This window comes from Osmerus eperlanus, chromosome 14, assembly GCF_963692335.1.
Source record: "Osmerus eperlanus chromosome 14, fOsmEpe2.1, whole genome shotgun sequence".
NCBI classification, from domain to species: Eukaryota; Metazoa; Chordata; class Actinopteri; order Osmeriformes; family Osmeridae; genus Osmerus; species Osmerus eperlanus.
In genome coordinates this window covers 13,879,808-13,904,117 of record NC_085031.1, presented here as the reverse complement: position 1 = coordinate 13,904,117, position 24,310 = coordinate 13,879,808, and the positions used below count along the sequence as shown (strand labels likewise).

The 24,310-nt window shown below is 48.1% G+C and overlaps 1 protein-coding gene across 2 annotated transcripts; it reads right to left on the bottom strand.

Moving 5' to 3' along the window:
• Positions 1–567: 567 nt before the first annotated feature.
• Positions 568–21,853, bottom strand: glra3 (glycine receptor, alpha 3). Of its 2 annotated transcripts, XM_062477827.1 has the most exons (10): positions 21,454–21,853; positions 12,857–12,981; positions 12,045–12,112; positions 8,388–8,611; positions 8,079–8,161; positions 5,544–5,681; positions 3,664–3,878; positions 2,989–3,135; positions 2,347–2,481; positions 568–1,139 (listed from the first exon to the last, which is right to left on the bottom strand). In XM_062477827.1, exons 1-10 carry the CDS (start codon positions 21,522–21,524, stop codon positions 801–803), a joined length of 1,545 nt encoding a protein of 514 aa, XP_062333811.1. In that variant the 5' UTR covers positions 21,525–21,853; the 3' UTR covers positions 568–800. The 2 variants fall into 2 exon arrangements, with proteins under 2 accessions (XP_062333811.1, XP_062333810.1); XM_062477826.1 differs by lacking the exon at positions 2,347–2,481.
• Positions 21,854–24,310: the final 2,457 nt, after the last annotated feature.

Sequence of the window (24,310 nt, the reverse complement as noted above, 5' to 3'; positions counted from 1 at the left end):
CCTTTGTGGCATGTGTGGGTGAGGTGGGGAGGGGGGATCTAACCCCATTGGAAGGAACAATGTTAGACTGGCAGTAGAGCTGTAAGACACAGTGTTACAAACAGTGTTTAGGAGGAGTGTGTGTGCATGCGTGTGTGTGTGAATGTGTGAGCGAGTGTGTATGTGTGTGTTTGGGAGCGAGTGTGTGTGTGTGCTAATCAACAGTATCTTTGGGGTTGGGGCTGAATCGTCTCTATTCCATTCTGTTTTCCGTTTGCATAGTGAGTGACTGTGGGATTCTTGAATATATGTTTTTGCGTCTTATTGCAAAAATTATATTTTTTCTGAGAAAGCCAGTGGCAGTGTTGAGAATCTGGACTGTCAGTTTGGTGGTGAAACAGACATCTCTATTCGATATGTGCAGAAACGAGTTAGATAGCTACTCAGCAATTTTTCTTGTTAGTTAAATGGTCACTCAGCTAGTTATCTATTGCAGCTAAGGCTTAAAGGACTGTATGCTTGGGCAGTTACTCAGTCAGTTAGTCCTTAGGTGTGTCTCCACCGTGACTCTCGCCAGGGTCAGTCTGTCCAGAGAGTCTGACAAAACATCTGCTGAGTTGCAGAGAAAATATGTGTGTATGTTTGTGTGTGGGCTGAAAAGGGAGGAGGGCAAACGTGGGTCATGGGACTGTTTCAGATTCTGTCCTTTGTTTCTTCCCCCAACCTCCTCCTCACCCTACCTAGATAGTCTCCTAGTGTCTCTCATCTCCTCTTTCATCTCCTCTCTCTACCTCCCCATCCTCCCCTTCTCCTGCTGTTGTCTAGGGTTTGTTGAAGTCTTCATGTCTCAGTATTTTGTAGAGGACCCAGTAGAAGATGTTGAAGAACAGGAAGGCCAGTGGGAATCCAGCTCTGGAGACGGTGTCGATCTTCTTGGCTCGGTCGATGAACAGCTTCCTCATCTCTTCGTGGGACTTGGACCCGGGGACGGTCCCGCCCCCTCCTCCGGTTGCCGTGGGCCCCGCACCGGTTGCCGTGGGTCCCGCAGGGGTGGCGGCATTGTTAGAGGTCGTCTTGGCGATAGCGCCCTCTTTGCCGGGGGCGGAGCCCGAGGTTGCCATGGCAGTGAAGCTTAATCGACTCTCACGCACGTCCTCCTCCTGGACAGGAAACACACAGGTCAGAGGTCACGTGATACGTACTGTCCTGCCTCTCCTCTCTTCCCTCCCCTCCCCCTTCCTACTCCTCCTCTCCAACCCTCACTTTCTCAGCTTGGGGAGTTCCAGAGAGGACAGGATGACCTGGCAACAGTTAAACACACATCTCTCCCATCCTCTCCTCCAGTACCCTCTCAGCCAGAGTGCTTCTGCCTTCAGCCTGAATTATTATATTTTGTATCTGTATGTGTGATGATTTTGAAAGGATAGGCCCACATCGTTTCTGGGACAAAATGTTCTCAGCTTAGTAGACCTTAACATTCCCGTAACAAAATGTCACTTGTCATCAGAACATTTGTAGAAACAATGAAACGTTAATAGTCACAATAGGAGCAGAAAACTGGCTTGGATTGAGTCCACTGATAAGATGTCTACAAGAGATAATAGTGCATCAGTTCCACATGGGAGAGAGCAACAGTCTGGTCTGAGTCCAGACCTGTCTGTGATCTCAGGAATCTGGGATCATGTGGAACAGAGAGAAGAAAGACAGAAGAACAGGATAGAGAAGAAAGAATTTTGTTCTTTCGTTTTTCGTATTTTCTCTCAGAAATGCGCTTTAGTGTTTGCAGGAGGGAATGTTGCAAACAGGCATACTTTAAAAGTAGGGCGGGAGAGGGAGGAGAGTGTAGGGAGAGTAGGGGAAGATGGAAAGAAAGGAAAGGAGATAAAGGGTAGGAAACAATGTAGAGAGAGGAGGGTGAGGAGGAAAGGAAGGACAAACAGAGAGCACGGAAGAGTTGTGAAATCACTCAGGAGGAATGCCTCTATTGGTCTGAGGAGACACAGGCAGAGAACTCCAAACTCAGAACCCCACAACTGGTCTATGAACACATATACAGCTGACTGCCTGGTCCAACACACACACAGACACACAGACACACAGACACAAATAGTCTTAAAGACAGACACAGCTTACCATCTGTCTTAACACACACACAACTTACCGTCTGGTTAAACACACAACTGACCGTCAGGTTAAACACACATACACACACAAACACACAACTTACTGTCTGGTCTAACACACACAAACACACACAGAGCTTACCGTCTGGTCTAACACACATACACACAGGTTGTTCTACTGGGGATCTGTAAGGGGTTCTGTTCCTTTCAGGTCTAGGTTCTAGAGTGTTCCAGTGTAGTTTACCCGGATGTAGGATGAACCATAGATGTTCCCCATAGAACCATAGAGGGGTTCTGGGTTCCTGAGGCCATTAATACGACGGAGGGACTCAGCCAGCTCACAGGGGTCCACCGGCCCTCCAGAACCTCCTCCACAACCCTCCGCTTCTCCCTCGCCCTACACCCAGCACGACCAGCAGGGGGCAGCACAGGCAGCATGCAGACACACATCCACACAGCACAGTAGAAGAACAGGTGAGATGAGCAGACATGCAGACAGGTAGAGAGGCAGACGGACAGGCAGAGACAAAGACAATAGACGGACTGGACACACTGTGGAAGCAGAGACGTGATCGTTAAATAAGTAAAAAGCTTGTAGATACGTCCATGCAAGTGCAATGCAAGTCCATGTAAGAGCGTCTGCTAAATGACTAAATGTAAATGTAAGTGACAGTCCATGTCTGCTGCCTACAGTTACAATCTGTGGCCACAGGGTGTCAGTGTTGGTTTATGTCTGGGAGTCCGCCGGCCTGGGTGTAATTAGAGATCTTGGATGTATTCTGTCAAATCCCAATGACCAAAAACCTTTTAGAATCTCTAATCCTAATCCAGCCGTCAGTCACTCCCCCCCCCCCACAGTATTCTCAGATGTTCAGATGTTTCTTACCTTGGTCTTCTTCCTCCTCCGACGGAACCTCAGCAGCTCCTTGTGTTGCCGGGAGACGAAGTTGACGGCGGCGTACTCCAGCAGAGCGGAAAAGACAAACAGGAGACACACAGCCATCCATATATCTATAGCCTTCACATAGGACACCTAGAAAGACACACACACACATTTATATTGGCAGTTCATCCCAAAGACAGTCATCAGATATATATAGCTTTCACATAGGACACCTGGACACACACACACACATTTACAGGTCATCACACAGACAGGCAGTTCTCAGATGTCTATAGAGTAAGCTCAGAAACCCTTCAGCAAAGTGTAAACAGATTATGTGTGATCTAGTATGTGTTTCAGATTCAGACACACTCAGAATCGCTCTCAGTGTCAGCTGTAATCTGGCAGAGTTCTACATGAAGTTATATAAGACAACAGAGGCAGACCATGTGTCTGTCATGCGTGCGCACACACACACATACACACACACACACACACACACATACACGCACACCCACTCACACAGGGAAGGTTCCCATGTAAATGTCACTTTGTTGTTCTTACACATGAACAAATAGCCACCCCACTCTCTCTATCTCTCTCGTACACACACACACCCTCTCTCCTCTATCCCTTCTGAATGACTGACAGGTCCAGGGCTGCGTGTGATTGGCTGACCTTGGGAAGGGAGGTCCTGGAGCCGGAGCTCTGTGTTGTCATGGTGAGCACCGTGGTGATGCCCAGGGCAACGCGGGCGGGCGCGGCATCCATGTTGATCCAGAAGGAGACCCAGGAGAGGATGACGATGAGGAGGGAGGGGATGTACATCTGGATCAGGTAGTAGCCCATCTGACGCTCCAGGTGAAAACGCACCTCGATACAGGTGAACTTACCTGAGGGGGTGGGGGGTTGGGGGGAGGGTCGCAGAGGGTTAGGGTTACTGTCTCACCTGGGGGGCAGAGGGTCTGGTAAGACTAGCATCAGCCTGTGTTGGTCATGCCTTGTTAAATCTCTCTTTCTCTCTCACACACACACCCACCCACACCCACCCACACACACACATACCCCTGCAGACTAACTGTTCTGTCCGTATTGAGGCAGTGACCTGATGAGAAACTTCTAGACACTCAGGGAGGTGTGTGTGTTTGTGATCTAACAAGGCCTGACTGTTAAAGGCAAATGGTGAGTGTGTGGGTGTTGAGACACACGCAGACTCTGACCACCCTGGTCCTTGCAGACGTGGCTGGGAGACCCCACAGCAGGCCTGTGTGAGTGACAGCCTGCTAGACCACAGGAGACCCTCACGGAAGACAGACCACAGCTAACAAATAGATGACTGGGGGAGAGAGAGGAGGGAGGGAGGGAGAGAGAGAGGAGGGAAGGATAGAGAGATGAGGAAGGGAGAGATAGAGGAGGAAGGGAGAGGAGAAGCAGTGTACATTCTGTACTGAACTAACATTTGTGACATGTCCCATCGCAACATGGTAGCATCCATCCCTCCACTTTTTCAGCCCTCCCTCCCTTATTCTCAGGCATGTAGCGTGCTATGTTAATGCTAGTCTTAATGTTACATCATGGTTGTATTACAGTTTTAATCCTCATCCTATGCTGTGAAGAACAACGACCCACATACAGGGTGTGCATGTGCGTGTGTGTATCTGTGTTTGTAAGTGTATGCGTGTGTGTGTGTGTGTGTTTGTGTGTGTGCTGCAACATGTCACCTCAGGGAGCACCTGTCAATCAAAGAATCAATATCACAGTTACAGAACACTGGCCATCTTCAACCCCCCCCCCCCCTCCCCCCCATCTCTTCATCTCCGTCTCTCTCTGGTGCTTTCTTCCCAAGTTGAACAGACATTTGCCCTGAAGTCAAAAATGTCTCAAAGGAAAAACTCAGTCATAGAGTGTGACCTGTGTAACTGTGTATGTGTGTGTGCGTGTGTGTGTGTGTGTCGATTGATGAAGTGTGTGATTGTACCAGCTTGTTTTTACCAGCTGATCGCGTTTATCTTCTATATATTCACAGGAGTGCAGGCGTCTGGGATGGAAGGATGGAGGTATGGAGGGATGGAAGGATGCATAATTGAGGAAGCGAAAGGAGAGAAAACAAGATTTTGCAATCATACGCCAATTATCCCTCTCTCTCTCTTTCTCCATCTTTTTTTTCTTTCTCGTCCCCCACCCTCTCTCTTTCTTTCTCTCTCTTTCTCTCCTGCTCTGTTCAGGTAAAAGAGCTTGTATGGAGGAAGGAGGGTTAGAGGAATACATGAAAGGAGGGAGGAAGGAGGAAGGGATTGGAGGAAGTGTGGACATGACAGCTCATGAAACATGCAACTCGTTTGCTCCATAATTCACCACACACACACGTACACACACTCACATTTACAGGACACACAGTTGTAAACGTGACACATGGGAGAGTTGAGGCCACGTAGAGAGACCAAAGTAGAGAGAACAATTCACAGTCATTGTGTGTTTAGGATTGGGTGGGTTTTGAAAGATGAAGGCGCATGCTGATTGGTTGATAGCTTTCTTGATTGACTGCTCCAAGGTCCTACCTGTGTTGTAGTGCTTGGTGCAGTATCTGAGATCTGATTCATCCTTGAGAAGGAACTGTGGGAGGGTCAGCCCATCGGCCACCTGGACTGGTCCGTTCTCCTGCCACTCAAAGATCAGGTCGTTCATAGTGTAGCCAACTGGAGAAGGGGAGAGTGGCGCGACATGAGTCAGCACAGTCACATATCACCACAGAATGATAGAAGGATTTGTGTTTTTGCGTTCATTAATATAAGTCTTCATTATAACACCTTGTTATAGAACATGTATTGATCCAGAACACAGGAAGTTCTTCTTAGTGGACAGGAAATCATTGATGTTCATTTAGCTCAGTCTAGTGAGTCAATAGACACATTATGGAGAGAGGCATGAAGGTATGTGTGAGAGAACACCTCAGGTAACAGTGCTCCATTAGAAGAGGCCTTCAGTAACAATAGAATAACAGATGTCTGACAAATACTGGTCAGATTGATGAGGAGAGGAGGATGAGGGGAGGAGAAGAGAGGGGAAGAGAGAATGAGAGAAGGAGGAATAGAAAGAATTTATAACCATGGAGACGGAACTCCAGAGGTGTAGAATCGTCTCAGTGAAGATACTAAAAATAAAACCCTTTCAGTATATGAGTTTGGATGGAGGAGTCATGTCACATTTACTTCAAACAACCGTTCTCTGTTCTCTCTCGTTCTGTTCTCTCTCTCGTTCTGTTCTCTCTCTCTCGTTCTGTTCTCTTTCTATTTTTCTGTTCTCTCTCTCGTTTTGTTCTCCATCTTTCTGTTCTCTCTCTATCTCTGCCTGTCTCTGTGTTCTCTTTCTGCCTGTTTTCTCTTTCCTGCCTCTCTGTTGTCTTTCTCTATCTCGCTCGGTTCTCTCCCTCTCGTACCTCAGGGTGGGAGAGAGAGGAAACTGGAGACAAATGACTATTGGTAGAGGGGAGGAGAGAAAAGGAGAAGGAAGAGGGGGTGGAGGAGAGGAGAGGAAGAGAAGGAGATGACGTGGAATCTCAATGGATGAGTCTCTGCAGTATGACTCAAACTGACCTCAACATGACTAATAGTCCAATACAATTTTTCTAACAGTTCATTGTCCAATCAGATTAGACTACAACTATGACCCTGTTCTCCTTTCATCTCGACCCTGGTCTACGGACTAGAAAAGGGACCAGGCAAGCCCCTGGAATGGGCCAGAACCAGGCTAATTGCTGGAATGGTCTAGGAGCAGACTAACTCCTGGATGAACTAACAAATGAGGACATCTAGGGACTCCAGGCGATAGACTGCACCACTCACTCTCCCTTTGGGAGATGGAGGAGGAGGGAAGAGGGAAGGGGGAGGAGAGGGGGAGGAAAGGGGATGAACAGATGAATAAATTATGACTGAGTAATTAGAAGGGTTTCCTGCTTCTTTATATAGCTATTCATGTCTGTCTATACTGCTGTCTCTATTTCTCCATCACCACCTCTCCTTCAACCACCGTCCTCATCCTTCTATCTCCCTTTCACCCATTCTCTCCATCTCTCCATCTGCGTGAGGGTCTGTAGGGAACAGAACAAGGTGTTTGTGTAAATGCAACAAAATAAAGTCGGAATGTGTGTTCTGGGTTATCAGAGTGCTGCCCGCCGTGGGCTCTGCATCTCTCTCTGTCTCTGTGTGTGTGTGTGTGTGTGTGTGTGTGTGCGTGCGTTCATGAGTGTGTGGCCTCTGTGCTCTAAGAGTGTTCTTGTACCAGTCTGTCCCCTTCTGCTCCAGGGAGAGATGTGACAGTGTGTCCTGGGCTACCAGAGTGCTGTTGGGTCTCTCTCTCTCTCTCTCTCTCTCTCTCTCTCTCTCTCTCTCTCTCCCCCCCCCCCCCCCCCCCCTCTCTCTCTCTCTCTCTCTCTCTCTTAGTGATGTTTTGACTGGAGGGAGATAAACAGGGACAAAGTGCTGGGACAGAGGGGCTGGATTAAAAGCCTTTTCGCTCCTCACACACACACACACACACACACACACACACACACACACACACAGCCATGGGGGCATGAGGAGATGAATTATTTTTGTCTGTAGGACACTGGCACGACACACATCTCATGGTCAGTCTCATAGCGGTGAGGGGAGAGGGGAGTGGGGGGTGGCAGAGAGGTACATTTAATGACTGGGATAATGCAAGCAGCACACAAATTGGTCCATTGTATTATTTTCGAATCTATTGTACTATATTATTTTCCAGAAGTCCGTTACCTTAACTGGAGACTGGAAACAAGATAATTCCCTCACACACATGTGCACACACACACACTCACACACACACTCATGCTCACATATGCACACACACTTGCTCATCCAGGACATTCTCTCACAGACACACACACACACACAGTAAGTTCATTATACTTTTCATGGATCAGTTAATGACCTGGATACTGTAGAAGCTGACTGCTCTTACATAACCTGCTGTTGGACGATGGTCAGGGAGGGAAGAGGGGTCTGTGTGTGAGCGGGAGCCTGCGTCTGATCGTGTGTCTGTGTGTATGTAGGGTAGTGTGTGGGTGAACTCACAGCTCTCCAGCTGCATGATGCAGGTTTGAACGTCCATGGGAAAGTTCTTCAGGTCCATTGGACAGGAGAGGGTTAGCGTCAATCTGAAAGAACACACACACAATCAGCATGTTGTCATTTGACATCATTTCCTCACAGCTTCCATCCTGAGATTTGCACAGAAAAATCCACTCTCTCTTCATCTACCTCTCTCTTTCCTTCTCTCTCCCTCTCGCTCTCTTTATCTCTCTTTCTGTCTTTATCTTTTTCTCATTCCCTCTCCCTCCCTGTCTCTCTCTCTCTCCCCTCCCCTTCCCCTCTCTCCCTCACCTGATAGAGTAAAGGACGTTGCCGTTCTTGAAGATGCGCAGCAGCTTGTTGTCCGTGGTGACCTCGTGGAAGTGAGCCCCCTTCTCGTTGGCAAAGAACAGATCTGGTTTCCAGATGGAGTCCAACATGGAGGGGTCCAGATCCAGGCTGTCATCAGGGTACTCACTGTAGGCCAGGCGGGGGTCGTTCCACTGCTGACGCAGGAAGATGTTCACACGGTAGTCCTGGACACACACACACACACATCTCAACATTGTCCTGGACACACACACCTGAGCACTTCATAGCCCTGGACACACAAACACACACACATTTCAATATAGACACAATGGTCTACTCAGATCACCATCATGTCCTTCCTCTCTCTCTCTCTCTCTCTCTCTCTCTCTCTCTCTCTCTCTCTCTCTCTCTCTCTCTCTCTCTCTCTCTCTTACTCTCTCTCTCTTTCTCTTACTCTCCCTCTCTCTCTTTCTCTCTCTCTTTCTCTTACTCTCTCTCTCTCTCTCTCTCTCTCTCTCTCTCTCTCTGTCTCTCTCTCTCTCTCTCTCTCTCTCTCTCTCTCTGTCTCTCTCTCTCTCTCTCTCTCTCTCTCTCTCTCTCTCTCTCTCTCTCTCTCTCTTACTCTCTCTATCACTATTTCATTCCATTACATCTGCCACTACTACATCTTTAAATGCAGTGGTAATAAACTGTGTCCCCCCCAGGGAGGTGATGGTCCATGTATGCATCCTGTCACGAAACACACATGCATCCTCCCCCTTCCCCTCTCTGCCTGGGGGGTGAGTGTGTATGGGTGACCTCTCTTCTTCACTACCACTGACCAGAACAGGACAGGAAACAGGAGAGGACAAGAGACAGGAGACAAGAGAGGACAGGAGACAGGAGAGGACAGGAGACAGGAGAGGACAGCAGACAGGAGTGTACAGGAGACAGGAGAGGACAGGAGACAGGAGAGGACAGGAGACAAGAGACAGGAGATGACAGGAAACAAGAGAGGACAAGAGACAGGAGAGGACAGGAGACAGGAGAGGACAGGAGACAGGAGAGGACAGGAGACAGGAGAGGACAGGAGACAGGAGAGGACAGGAACCAGGAGACAGGAGAGGACAGGAGACAGGAGACAGGAGAGGACAGGAGAGGACAGGAGACAAGAGAGGACAAGAGACAGGAGACAGGAGAGGACAGGAGACAGGAGAGGACAGGAGACAGGAGAGGACATGAGACAGGAGACAGGAGACAGAAGAGGACAGGAGACAGGAGACAGGGCAGCGGAAGACAGGACAGGACACAGCAGAGGAGGACAGGATGAGACGGGATAGGACGACACGATATAGGACAGGAGGAGAAAGCCAGAGTCTAAATCCATGTTTTTAATCAACAGCAACAACAACAATCAGTGCAGTGCTGTCTGTCCCCACTGCAGCAACAGGGCAGTGTACTCTGGAACGCTGGGATGTAAAGCCTCTTATCCAGCCCATGCATCCACCTGCTGCTGCACAACACGCACGCCAAGCAAAACCACACTGGCAGTCAGCCAGTCAGTGGTCCAGCCGGCCAACCGGCCAACCAGACAGTTTTTCAGCCAGTCAACCAGGGCTATGAACGGTCCATCTCTACGGTGATCATCTCCACGGCGATCACAACACTGCTGGATCTCTGGGTCCTCTAAAGGATTCCCCCAGAGGCTCATCTACCAATCTGTCACACACAAACATGGCCTGGGATGAGGAGATGTAGAAGGGAACGAGGGCCAGATGGCTCGGAGAGGAAAGGAGAGGAGGAAGGAGGAGAGAAGAGAGGGAAGGAGAGGGAAGGAGAGGGAAGAAGAGGGAGAAGGGAGGAGACGACTCCGTTAAGTGATTCATGGACAAGAGGCTTAAGTGGGGGTGTTCCCCTGGGCCTGTGACGATCAGAGGTGTGGGGGGGGGGGGCAGAGTGTTACAACCTGTGGAACAACATCCCTTCACAGCGCATCGAGAGAGAACAAGTAAGAGAGAGAGAGGGAGTGGGATGGAGAGAGACAGAGAGGGCAAGGGAGAGAGAGATACAAAGAAAAGGGGACTGAGAGAAGGGGAAGAAGGGGTAATTACTCTTTTATTGGGTATGTGGCTGCTGGAGTATTTATAAAACCTCCATCACTTCAGTGACTAGTTATCAGAGCACTTGTGCGTGTGTTCTGTGTGTGTGTGTGTGTGTGTGTGTGTGTGTGTGGATAGTGGTAATGACAGCAGAGTCATCCCACAGCCATTGACTTATTTAGGCGGTTGCTGCAGAGGTAACAGGGTGACTGTGTGTGTGTGTATGTGTGTGTGCCTGCCTGCCTGCCTGCCTGCATGGGTGTTTAGGAGTTAATGTGTGTGTGACAAGAGAACGTGTCAGTGCAGAGTTAGCCTTGTCAGAATCAAACAGACGGCCCATCCCAGAGTGTGTGTGTACGTGTGTATGTGTACGTGTGTGTGTATTGTGGTCTGCTCAAGGGAGCCTCTCGTTTCTGTTCTTCCATCTAGACTCATCAACGCATGTGACAATCAACCCAGAGACAGATTGCACACACAAGCACACACACACACGCCATGGTGACAGTCCTCAGTAGCTGGACCCTAGGTGACCAAGCTTCTCTATAAGAAACAGTAAAACTCTTATCATCATGCTACTTAACAAATGTATGCCAAATGATTGGCATACATTCAATATTGTGAATGTATCACTCCGTAAGGTTTAACGTAAACATATTCTAAGAGATGATGGAACATGAGTCCCAGCGCGCTCGGCCCCAACTGTGGGCTTCTCCTACTGCCCTCACACACATCCTGCTGCAGCACATCACCTCAGATCAGAGCTGTGTGTGTGTGTGTGTGTGTGTGTGTGCATGCGTACGTATGTGTGTGAGCAGGGTTGTTAAAATGCCTCTTACATAAGGTTCCCTGAGGAGCAGGTCTGAGAGATGTCATCCCAGGAAACAAGTGGAGCTGACAAGTTCCTGGCCCACCGTGTGTATGTGTGTGTGTGTGTGTGTTTGTGCGTGTATCAGGCCCCTCTCCGTTTCTTCCCTGGGGTGTTAGAAGCCCAAGTCCTAGAGCACATTCCCAGTCACGCTACACCCCAATACACACGCCATACTACACACGCTAACATGCTAATGGACACACATTGCTACACAACATAACATGCCAACAACGCACAAGCCTCGTTCTGAAACAGGATGACAAGGCCAGGCCCTAGGCTGACACTGGCTTTGTCCTCTCTACTCTAAACAACAACACAAGGGAGAGATACCCTCCCTGTGTGTGTGTTTGGAGAGAGAGAGAGAGAGAGAGAGAGAGAGAGAGAGGCAGAGAGAGAGAGAGAGAGAGAGAGAGAGAGAGAGAGAGAGAGAGAGAGAGAGAGAGAGAGAGAGAGAGAGAGAGAGAGAAAGTTCCTTCCTGTGTGTGTGTTTGAAGAGAGAGAGATACCCTGCCTGTGTGTGTGTGTGTGCTTGTTTAACTCCTGTTGTGAACTATTCTCAAGGATAGTAAAACAAGGAAAAACAGGATTTTGAATGATTAAATTGTGTCCCCAAATCAAGACAAAACAAACAAAGGTTTAGGGTCAGTCTGTGTGTGCGTGTGTGTGTGTGTGAGAGAGAGATCTTTGTGAGTATGCAAGAAAGATACATACCATGGTGGTTTCAGCAATGGAGCCAAAAGAGTTGATGAAGATATTACAGGAGACATTTACAGGAGGACCTGAGAGAGAGGAGATGGACAGATTGAGAGGGTGAAAAAAAGAGAGAGAAATGGAGATGGGTTAGTGTTTGTACGTGTGTGTTTGTACGTGTGTGTTTGTAACTTGACTGACAGATCGATGATCCTTGGGCTCTCCCTGTCAGCGCTGGACGAGGAATATAGGAGGGGTGTGTGTGTGCGTCCGTGTGTGTGTGCGTGTGTGTGTTTGCGTGTGTGCGTGTGTGTGTTTGTGTGTGTGTGTGTGTGTGTGTGTGCGTCCGTGTGTGTGTGCGTGTGTGTGTGGGGCAACCCCTCTCGCCTGAGCGCTCCAGTGAACCCGGCTTCCCTCCCTCATACGTGTGGATGCTCACATGCGACCACACATCCACCCATCCACCCAGACACACAAACACACATCCACACATCCACACAAACACACACTCTGTGCTTCCATCCACACAAACACACATACTCCTTTAAGCTATGACACATAACTTTTCAGAACAATAGTAAAAATGGTATGTGTTTGTGGCGTTTTAGCCTTAGGCTGGACATCCATTTGTATTATTCATCCAACACTGGTCGTGTTGAGCCCACACACACACACACACACACACACACACACACTCGGTACACATCTCCTGCAAATGACCCACTAAAGAATTTAACAAGGATTGTTACGCAACAATAAGGTGTTTTCTATTTCTTTATAGACTGGAAATTCAGTTGGGCCTAATCCAGTTAACAGGAATAGGTCCACTGTACCTTTAAAGTTTGGGCGGATACGGGCGTCATATCCGGAGGTTCTGCCCATCAGCTTGTCCAGGAAGTCTGAGGGCGACATGGGCACTGCCCGTCTGGCATGGTCCGGTTCCTTAGACGCCACCAGGCTACACACACACAAACACACACACACACACACAGGGAGAGAGAAACAGTAGGACAATGGTCATTCCATTACTGTCTGTTACTGAAATACCTTTTGACACCATCATTCACATTGAGCAGCTACGGTAGAGATTGAATAAATGAAGAGAGGCAGGAGAGGGAGAGAAGAGGGTAGATGGAGAGTGGGGGGTAGAAACTGATGTAGAAATTGAGTGTTGAGTGCAGGAAAGAGTTCTCTTTAGTAATAGAAAATGTGCTAGTTGGGAAGAGGAGAGGAAAGTAAAGGAGAGGAGGAGACAAAAAGAGAGAATAGGAGTGGAGAGGACATGACAGGAAAGTGTGGGAGAGGAGAGCCAGTACTGAGTATTGAGACATGTTCAAGGATTAAGCTACATAGTGTAGGAGCTTAATGATCAGAGAGCAGTCTAACATGAGATAATCCACTTCTCTGTGTGTGTGTGTGTGTGTGTGTGTGTGTGTGTGTGTGTGTGTGTGTGTGTGTGTGCTTGTATGTGAGTGTGTGTGTGAGAGAGCAAGAGACAGAGCTCAGGTGATTGTCTCTCCCTCGTCTGTCTCTTCTGTGCCTGTGTTTCATCCTGATGTCCTGTTTCAACTGTCACAGCTGCTTTCAAATTCCACACACTTGCTCACACAGACACACACACACACACAATCACACCGAAAGACTGTGTGCAAGAGTGTGTAGAGTGGGTGCGCACACCACTGTGTCTCTCTGCGTGTGTGTGTGTGTTCATGTCCCCAGGCAGTCTAAACAGCCAATGTATATTTGATCAGGGAGGTAGGGAAGGTTATCTGTGTTGAAACGTAGGTACACACACACACATACACACACACACAAACACAAACACACCTCTGCACCCATACATACCCACACATATCTGCACATGCACACATACCCATCTAAAGGCCAAAGTATGCTTGGTAAGACAAGTCAGAAATAGTCAAACACTCTCTGCATGCACGATCCTTCAAACACCAACGTCCATCTTCATGGACATGCGAAATGTCAACAAACGGAGTTCGTTTGTTGACATTTTGTTCATCGGCGTTTAAGAAGGTTTCTCTCAGCACGTCAGCGACCCTGTGTGACAACAACCCCGTCCACACCCCACTGAGACATGGAGCTGAGTCGGGGCGGAGCTGATGATGGGCGCTGTAAGTGCAAACACGGAGCCGATGGCAGTTGTAGCTGTAGTCGCGATGCAGCTGTGTAGCTGAGGTGACGATGGTAGCTGTGGATAGTGGTGTGGTGGTGTGTGCACATGAAGCTGATGGGGGTTGAGGTTGTCATGTGACTTCTGGCTGTGGTGTGAACCTCTGCTGCTCTTCCTGTTGACCCTCTAATGCCTGATGTCTGCAGAGCAGGAATGACATCATGGGGTCAGAGGTCAGGATTAAGCTGCGGCGCACTGAGAAATGCAGTATTACATTGTGAGTGAGTATGTGTATGTGTGTGTGTATGTGTGTGTGTGTGTATGTGTGTGCATGCCTGCTTGGATCAGCAGTATTCATCTTAGTGAGCCAGAGAGGTCATATTTGGGCATAGGCTGTTAGGTAGGAATGATGGATGCATTCATAGTCCTGAGCTAGGCTGGCTACACACTGCTAATAAGGCCACCATACGACAGTAGGTCACCTCGTGGAGCTGCACGACAGAATGATAGGGCCCCTCGTGGAGCTGCGCGACAGGGCCTAGGATCTCCCTGATCTTTATTTACTGCTCTTTGGGAGTTGTAGTCCTAACCCTCTCAACCCTCCATCTCCCATACTGCCCTAGGCCATCTCCCTTAAGCAACATGTGGCATCCTTAAAGATCACCATGGTCAGGCAGTCAAGAAGGGCCTGTAGCTATGGTAACCACATCCCAAGGACCACTGGGGTGATGCTCCACTGGCGAGGGAAACAGCAGGTCTTTTATGAAGCGATCGATCTAGCTTGATTAAACACACACACACACACATAAGTAGTCTTCCCTGACTCTTCCAAGTCAATGCTTACATCTAACTGGATGTTGTTCAACAGATTACAGTCTGCTACACATCTGGGAACACACACTTGCACACACCCATGGTTACTACATAGGTTCAGGTCCCCGATTAGAGTAGATTATTTTGGATTAGGAGGATACATGTTTGATTAATTGAGATTAGGGTAGAATGGGTCAAATTAGCGATGAGAAGTGTGGAAGATGAGAGGTGATACGTAGAGAGAGAGACCTACCACACAGCTGTATGGACTCTATCTCCCATGGTGCATGGAGCAGGAAGAGGAAGAAGAGCAGGTTGAGAAATTACATATTCCCATGTCACATGACTAGGGACATGACCAAGTCACATGACTAGGGACATGACCAAGCAGGCACAGCCATGCTCCCTTTGTTCTCCTATACATCTCTTTCTCTCTTTCCTTCCTCTCTCCCTCCATCCCTTTTTCATGCTCTCCTTTTTCCTGTCCTTCTCCAGTATCTCTCACACACTCAATCCCCCTCCATCCCCTCCTCTCTCTCAGTGCAGTCCTTCCCCTATCTCTCTCTCTCTCTCTCTCTCTCTCTCTCTCTCTCTCTCTCTCTCTCTCTCTCTTTCTCTCCCCTCTCTCTCTCTCTCTCTCTCTCTCTCTCTCTGTCTCTCTCTCTCCCCCTCTCTCTCCCCTCTCTCTCTCTCTCTCTCTCTCTCTCTCCTTCAGTAAACTCTTCATTCTGCTCTTTAATCCATGCCCATGCTTCCAGGCATCCATATTCCCATTCCAGTCTCGTTTAAATGCATGTGTGTGTGTGTGTGTGTCTGTGTATGACTGTGTGTATGTGTGTGTGGGTTTGTGTCTATGTGTGTGTGTTTGTGTGTGACTGTGTGTATGTGTGTGTGGGTGTGTGTGTGTCTGTGTGTGTGTGACTGTGTGTGTGACTGTGTGTGTGTGTGTTGGGCGGGAGGTGGTGGGTGGGTGATTCTTCATTCCCAGGCCATGCTCTAAGTGCCACTTACTGAAAAGTGCAGCTGATGAAGGTAAAGAACCACACACACTCACATGCACACACACACACACATGCATGTACACTCTAACACATACACACTGATGATGGCCGTGTGTGACAGAGGTCTGAGGCACCGGTAAATGTTAGGCATGTCAAACACACCTCAGAAAAAAAAGATGAACTGACATTCCGTCAGCGTAGCCAGACACAAATACACACACACAGACACACACAAACAGACACACACACACATAGACACACACTCACACACGCACATGCACACATACACAATCACACACACAGAGAATTAGGTCCAAAGGGGATGTTTTATTTCAAAAGATTTCAACCCCTGAAATGCCATGCATGTGTATGACCTATCATGACTGTATCTGTTTGTATGTGTATTTGTGTATATTTACACTACAGGTGTGCTAATACTGAGTGTGACATGACAGACACTCATGACAACTAAAGAAATTGATTAATCTCCATCTCTCCCTCCTTCTGTTTCTCCCTCTGTTTACCTCCCTGTTCCACCACACAGTCTTCTAGCTATTGTTGTGTAACATGACATCTTGTTTGTTTTTTAAATTCTTCCTTTCTTTATATCTCCCTCATTCCCTCTCTCCAACCATCTCCTTCTCTCTGTCCTATCTCTCTCCTTCCTAATTTCTCTACTTATTATTTGTGCCAGCAAGACGAAACACACACACAAGGAAGCAGTCTATCTCCTTTCCTCATCTCGCTCTCTCTCTTTCTCTCTCTGTCTAACAGCTTCCGTACTGGGATCTATAAACAAACAGAAAAACATCAACACATCCACCTCTCAATATCTCTGTCAGGATTGTTGAGAAACAGAGGGAGATAGAGATGGGAAGATGGATAAATGGAGGTAGAGATGGAGGTAGGGAAGTCAAAGAGATAGTAGGATTGAGGTAGAGAGATGGTGTAACAATTGAAATGGATGGATGGAGGTAAGGAGGATGTAGATGGAGGAGGAGAAGTAGTGGTAATAGCTGACTGTTGACAGGTCATTTATCCAAATCCTAATCCTCTTGATTCAGACTGTTGGCCCAGATTTTTGTAACAGACACACACACACACAACTTACACACACACGTACACACATGTACACACAGTCTTTCCAGATGAGATGTGACAGAAAGCGTGAGAGAGGCCTGAACCTCACGACCAAAAAGGTGACTAGCGGAATCCTGGAGGTCCAGTCTCCTTTCCTCTCTCCTGTTCTCTCCTCTCCTCATCCCCCTCTCTTCTCCTCCTTTTTCCTCCTCTCATCATCAGTGTAATCCGCTATGAAGGCCAGACTGCCAGGAGGCAACATCCCTCTGCTCTGCCTTCTCTTCAGCACACACACACACACACATTCTAAAATAGTATGTTGTGTGTGTGCGCCTCTTTCCTTTCCACAATCCTAATATCTTAGATAATTCACAGGCTGATAGAGACTATTAGCTCCAACATTATCTCTGTGGAACAGTAAAATGTAGTAAAATAGAGTAGAGTAACGCGGAATAGCTCAGTAGAGACGACTAGAGAAGACTAGATCAGAGTAGAGTAGAACAAAGTATAGTAGAGATATTTGTGGAGGCAGCATCTGTTTTATCGTTCTAGCTTTGATTTTACACTTTTACTGAAACAGCTTGGAAATGTACTTATTTTGAACTCCTTGGCTTTTTCTGCGTGTGTTCTGGGTGTGTTTCTGTGTAAGTGTGTGTGTGTGTGTGTGTGACATGATATGCCCCGAGGAAGGAGCCTCTGCAGTCTAGTTCAGTTATGTGGGACCATCATTGTCACAAACACACACACACACACACACATAAAGACACAAGGTGTAAACACTGCAGATGTAGAAGTGATTGTGGTGATTATCGTGGTTCAAATGAGTTAAGTTATATTAATGTGCATATATTTGCATATATATGTGCATAACAACCCTCACCAGTGACAACCCTCACCAGTGCAGTGACATCACAAAGGGCTGTTTCTGCTCCAGATACCCTAGAACAAATGCACACACACACACACACACAGACCAGAAGCAATCCCTGTTGTCCAGCGCTCTGACAAGGATAGTCACAGAGAGGAAGGAGGGAAGAGGTGAAAAGAGAAAGAGAGCAAAAGGAGGTAGAGGAGAGAGAGAGAGAAGAGAGGAGGATGGAGAGGAGAGAGAGAAAGGGGGGGAGGAGAGAGAGAGAGAAGAGAGGAGGATGGAGAGGAGAGAGAGAAAGGGGGGGGAGGAGAGAGGAAAGGAGAAGGAGGGAGAAGAAAGGGGGTAGAAGGAAAATGGAGAGGAGAGGTGAGTAGGAGGGGGAGAAAAAGGAGATGGAAAGAGGGAGCAGAGGGTAGGACAGGGCAGTAGCGCAGTCCATTGCAACCTGCCACCAGAAGACTGTCCTGTGTGTGTGTGTGTGTTCAGAGTCAGGTTAAGCAGTGGACAGAGGGCAGATTGAAAGCTCTTCACTGCTGACACCAGTGTCACAGCTCAGATACTCTGACAAACTCAGAGCTCAGCCATCTCACACACACACACACACACACACACACACACACACACACACACACACACACACACACACTTGCTCATTCAGCAGCCATCATCTGTCAGCAGGCTTTCAACAAGACCCCTCACAGACTCTCTGACATGCCTCTATGTGTGTGTGTGTGTGTGTGTGTGTGTTTGTGTATATAAAAAAGTGCTTTGATCGACAGAATAACAAGATATGATCAAACACCACACACACACCACACCACACACACATGCAGTGGTTGTGTGTGTTGTGATTGGCAGGTGCATCCAGCCGACAGAGAGGAACCTCCAGCTTCTCCAGAGTCCTGGGGGTGTGGATGACATTAAAGCATTGGTTTGACCAGCCTCTCTGAAGCAGGCGGGTTAAACACATCCCCTAGCCACTTACACTTACTAGAACAGCGCGCAACGCTGTTCGGTTTCAAAGATCAACGAGAGAGAGCGAGAGCGAGAGCGAGAGCGAGAGCGAGAGAGAGAGAGAGAGAGAGAGAGAGAGAGAGAGAGAGAGAGAGAGAGAGAGAGAGAGAGAGAGAGAAAGAAAGAAAGAAAGAAAGAAAGAAAGAAAGAAAGAAAAAGAGAGAAAGAATAGTAGAGAGAGAAAGAAAAAGAGAGAAAGTCTGAGGTAAAAGGATGTGATAGAAAATAAAGTGTGAGAGTGAAAGCAAGAGAGGACGACAGAGGAAGAGAGTGGAAGAAAGAGAGAGGATGACAAAAAGAAAGAGAGAAAGAGAGAGAGGACGACAGAGGAAGAGAGTGGAAGAAAGAGAGAGGATGACAAAAAGAAAGAGAGAAAGAGAGAGAGGACGACAGAGGAAGAGAGAGTTTAAGAAAGAGAGAGATGACGACAGAAAAACAATGAGAAAGAGAGAGACAGGAGGATTGTAGCTGTCAGTCAGGTTTCTACACAGAATGAGCTGCTGATTCACTCTTTACAGGTCAGGGTCTTATCTGCTGTGAGTGTGTGTGTGTGTGTGTGTTTGTGTGGGTATGTATGTGTGTGTGTGATGGAGTAGGGGTCTTCGTGCACAGTCAGCCTGTTTGCACGGTGATGCCTGTTTTCCGCGTGGGAACGTTAGCTGTTTACCTCAGAGATCTACTCTAATCCCCTTGGCCAGTCACGGAACACACACACACACACACAGGAGGAGAGAGAATAGGGAGGTGCAGACGGCCTAAAGAGTGGATAACTGACCTCTGCCACACACACACACAAATACACGAACACACACATAGCTTTCTGACATGTCAAAGAACCCATGTCAATTATTAATAACTCTCTGCTTTCTAAAAATGCTGCCCAAAATATCTGCACCATGCAACGTGTGTTACTACTCCGCCCCCAGCGTGTGTGTGTGTGTGTGTAGGGTGTGTTTATGTGTCTGAGGGTGTCCCTGCCCTCAGCGTGTGTGTGTAGGGTGTGTGGGTGTGTTTCTACTCTGTCTCCAGTACACAGTCAGATCCTAATGTAGCCATTAAAGTTTGAAAGGAAGTTATGTTTCAAATGGCCCCCTGGGGACATAGGCTAGCCTATCTTAGAAAAGCACTATAAACAAACACAGGACTGTAACGTAGCTTAGCATAGTGAATGAGAGGCTGTAGATTCAGGTGGACATGGATCACTCCTGACTCCTCACTCCTGGTCAGAACAGAGCTCTGTGATTGAATGAGGGGGGGCACATGGGGGAGGGGGGGGGGGTAATAGGCTGGTTAGGGTTAAAGGAGTGTGTGTTTCACTGATCTCCACCTGAACTGAAGGTCTCCCTCCTGTTAAAAATCCATTAACCCCATGGTACAGAGAAAGAGGGAGGAGAGGAGGGAGGAGGGGAGGACACAGGGATGGGAGTGAGGGAGGGAAAGGGAGAAAGAGGGAGAGATCGAGACACAAAGACAGGAAGGGTGAGGGTGAGGGAGAGATGAAGGAAATGAGATATTGAGGTAGGGAGAAGGGGATGGGTTATTCAGCAACGTTGTTTTGTGTTTTCACTGTCGGCAATACAGCAAGTTATTACATAATAATGAGACCGTGCTCTTGCTCTGCAAGACCGTTGCTGCCTTACCTCACACAGCAGAGATGTTCTTCTTTCCAGCATTGCATGCAACTACAAAAGCTCTACAACCCCGGTGTGTTTGAAAACTGAAACTCCACCGTGACAGACGTCAGTCAATCACGGGAACTGTGAGATAGACCGGCAGGCGGACAGTGATTCTGATCTGAGCCGGCGTAGACTCGCGACTGATGGTAACGGCGAGGACTGAAGACAAGCATTAGAACACACTAGTTCGAGCTGACTAACGACTTCGGTGACGCTTGTCGGTAAACGAAACCTGTTACACCGGGAGAAGAGAAAGTTCTCTCTGCGTATAAACACGGTGGACGCTATACTACCGGGATCTGACATGCACACAGATTATCTAAATATAGGCAAAAATGCACATCATACAGAATCACGAATCGCTCTGATTATCACGTTCTGTCTAATTCGTTGGGCCGTGGCCAGCGCTAGCTGTCTCCTTGTATCAGATACGGACTGCCACCACTAGAGCATTTGTCTAAGAATTATTGCGTGACACTTTAAGAGGATTTGTAGCGGAGATATGCTTTGATCTTTTTACCGGCCGGGTCTCGTTCGTCAAACACCCCTAGAGCTCTGATATATTCTGGGATTAGGAGAATGGGACCAAGAGTTTGGAATACTATTAGGTATTAGCCACTCATTCATCCCTATGCATGACATAAGTCAAGGCCGCTGAGACACGACAGCTTCCAGTAACTTAGATAGTTCTCTCTCTCATCCGCTCTCTCTCTCTCTCTCTCTCTCTCTCTCTCTCTCTCTCTCTCTCTCTCTCTCTCTCTCTCTCTCTCTCTCTCTCTCTCTCTCTCTCTCTCTCTCTCTCTATTTTAAGATTTGTAAAAATGTTGCGTCTGTGCGTCCTTACCTAAGCAGCATTGCTAGTTCCCACGCGAGGAATCCCCACACCGCCACAGAATCCAGTAGTTTTCGTGTCATTTTAGCTCCGGAGTTGCGCGGACACAAACCCGGGGACGCCTCTGCTTACCTCTCTCCGGTGGCACGCACCGACTCTTGACTTCAGCACCTTGGACAGCGCTCCAGCTGTTTTCGCCACAGTTCAATAAACTGCAAGCTCGAGGTGCACGGTAAATGCAAATACATAGCACTGTCTGGATTCCTCATAATCTAACCGACAGCACGAGCACCAAACTGTTTTTAGCACGAGTATAACAACATGAAGGCATAGTCACTCAAACACACGCGGGAGGTACAAAACGTTTCTCACTGTGATACCGGAGAGCGCGCGGCAGTTGAAACGGTTCTTGGTACAGTCACAGACATTCTAAACGGTCGTGGCGCGCGGGGGCAGTGAAGCCCCGCCCCTGGTCCGTTGATCGACAGGCCCATCCTCCATTCCACTTTATCAATCTGCTGCCAGAGACGCAGCTGAAATTAAACTGCCTCATAGCATCCCCCCTCGTCTTCTGTCCCTATTGTCTCTCTCTTCTCCCTCAGTCCTCCCTGTCACAAAAAGCACACGGATAGGGTGGCATATCTGTGTTGTCGTGGGGAACAGGGAAGAGTAAAGATCTGTCATCACTAGGATACACTGAGAAGACACTCATAGTATTTTAGGAGTAGAGAAATGTGCTGCTCCATCATCAGTCTGTGTGATAGTTTTGGACTACCCCGGACTAGGTCTTCCCTTAGCTGGAGAGTGGTCAGAGGTCTGTATGTGTGTGTGAGCGTGTGTGAGCCTGGCAGGCTGAAGGATGAATCTTGACACTATTCACCCCGGGCTGTGTGTTCAGCCCAGCTGTGGAGAGGTGCATCTGTGGGGTACACACACACACACACATACACACACACACACATACACACACACACCAGAAGCCCTGATATAGAGTACACACAGATGTGCACACAAAGCTTGAGCAAACACACAGATTCTCTCTCTCCTTCTCTCTCTCTCTCTCTCTCTCTCTCTCTCTCTCTCTCTCTCTCTCTCTCTCTCTCTCTCTCTCTCTCTCACTGTCTTTCTCTCTCACACACACACACACACACATACACACACACTTTGTTCAGTCACAGCTGGGATGACCCTGTTCCAATGTTCTGCAAACTTGTTTTTGTCTAACTGCTCCGGAATCTGATAAAGAGTGTGTGTGTGTGTGTGTGTGTGTGTGTAAACATCAACTCACTGCCCTTCAAGTAAAACCAGTTTCAGTTTCTCTTATTTTCCTCTCTCATTCCTCTTGCTTTCCTCCTCTTCTTTTTTCTTCCCGTCTACAACCCACTCCTTCTCACCTTTCCTCCTTTCCTCTCCTTCACTTCACCCTCTCTTCCTCCTCCACCTCTTACTGCTCCTCACCCCCAACTCCCCCCCCCAACCCCTCCTCCTCCCCCTCTCCTCGGAGTCTCATCTGAGTCATGCTGGCATATGGAGTCAGCCTTTCCACTGTGTGTGTGTGTGTGAGAGCTTGTGTGTGTGAGAGTGTGTGTGAGTGAGAGTGATTGTGTGTGAGTTTGTGTCATTATGAATAATTTTTGTGAAGAAGTCTATGCGTGTGAGCATGTGTAAGAGACAATGTCAAGGAGTGTGTGTGCCTATTCCTGTGTGTATACATGTCTTTGCCTCTGCCCACTTTGCTGTAGAACATTGTGGGGTCACCACAAGGACTGGGGGAAGGAAGAGAAGAGGGGAAGAGAAGGAGGAGATGAAAAAGGTGAGCAAAAATGGGGAGACAGAAGAGGTAAATAAAAGAACGAGGTAAAGAGAAGAGGAAGAGAGGAGAGAGAGCGAGAGAAGCGCAGGAAAGGAGAGAGAGAAGAACGGGAGAGCAGAGAGAGAGAAGAGGGGGGAGAGAGAGAGGATAGGAAGAGCAAATAGGGATCTGCTCTGGTTGGATGAGGTTGTTACCATAGATACACACATATCTCTCTGTCATAACTTCAGCACATACGTCCCCCCGAAAACACACACATACACACACATACACACACATACACACACACGCACACACACACAGCTGCATGTTAAGTAGAGGATTGTGAAGGTGTCAGTGTTGGAGGCGCTGGTTCAGTGGGCTTGGCTGTTTAATCCTCTTACTGACACACACACCCAGCCCCAGTCCCAGCTTCTACCCTGCCCCAGCCTCTACTCAGTCCCAGTCCCAGCCTCTACCCAGTCCTAGCCTCTACCCAGCCCAAACCTCTACCCAACCCAAGCCAGAGCCTCTTCCAATGCGGTCAAGACCAATAGCAGGAGGTCTGCGTGTATGTGAAGGGTATGTGTGTGTGTTGGGAGTGTGTGGGTGCGTGTGTCACTGAAACATGAAACACTTCTTGTTTCCACCTGAGAGAATCATCCTGCCACGCTTCCCTAAGCTGTGTTCCTGGACAACACACACACATATATACACACACACACACATATTAAAAAATGTAGTAAAATATCCAGCAAGTTGTGAGCTCACGCATTAGACCACATTTCTAATTCATGTACTCCTGTCTCTCTCTGAAGCTGATGCTAATGTAGCTCTTAATTCCTCTCTGGGATACTCCTGACTGACTAATAGACTAGCAAGCTAACAGGCTAGCAATATGACTAACTAACAGGCTGACAGGCTAATACTATCAATGACTTAACAGGCTAGCAGACTAGCAGTCTGATTGACAAACAAGCTAGCTGACTTATAGTATAAGGGCACATGCTTGTGCGGCGACCAGTGGCAAGACAACCCATGTTTAGGATTTTGGTTCAGATTCCCCTCTGTTAGGAG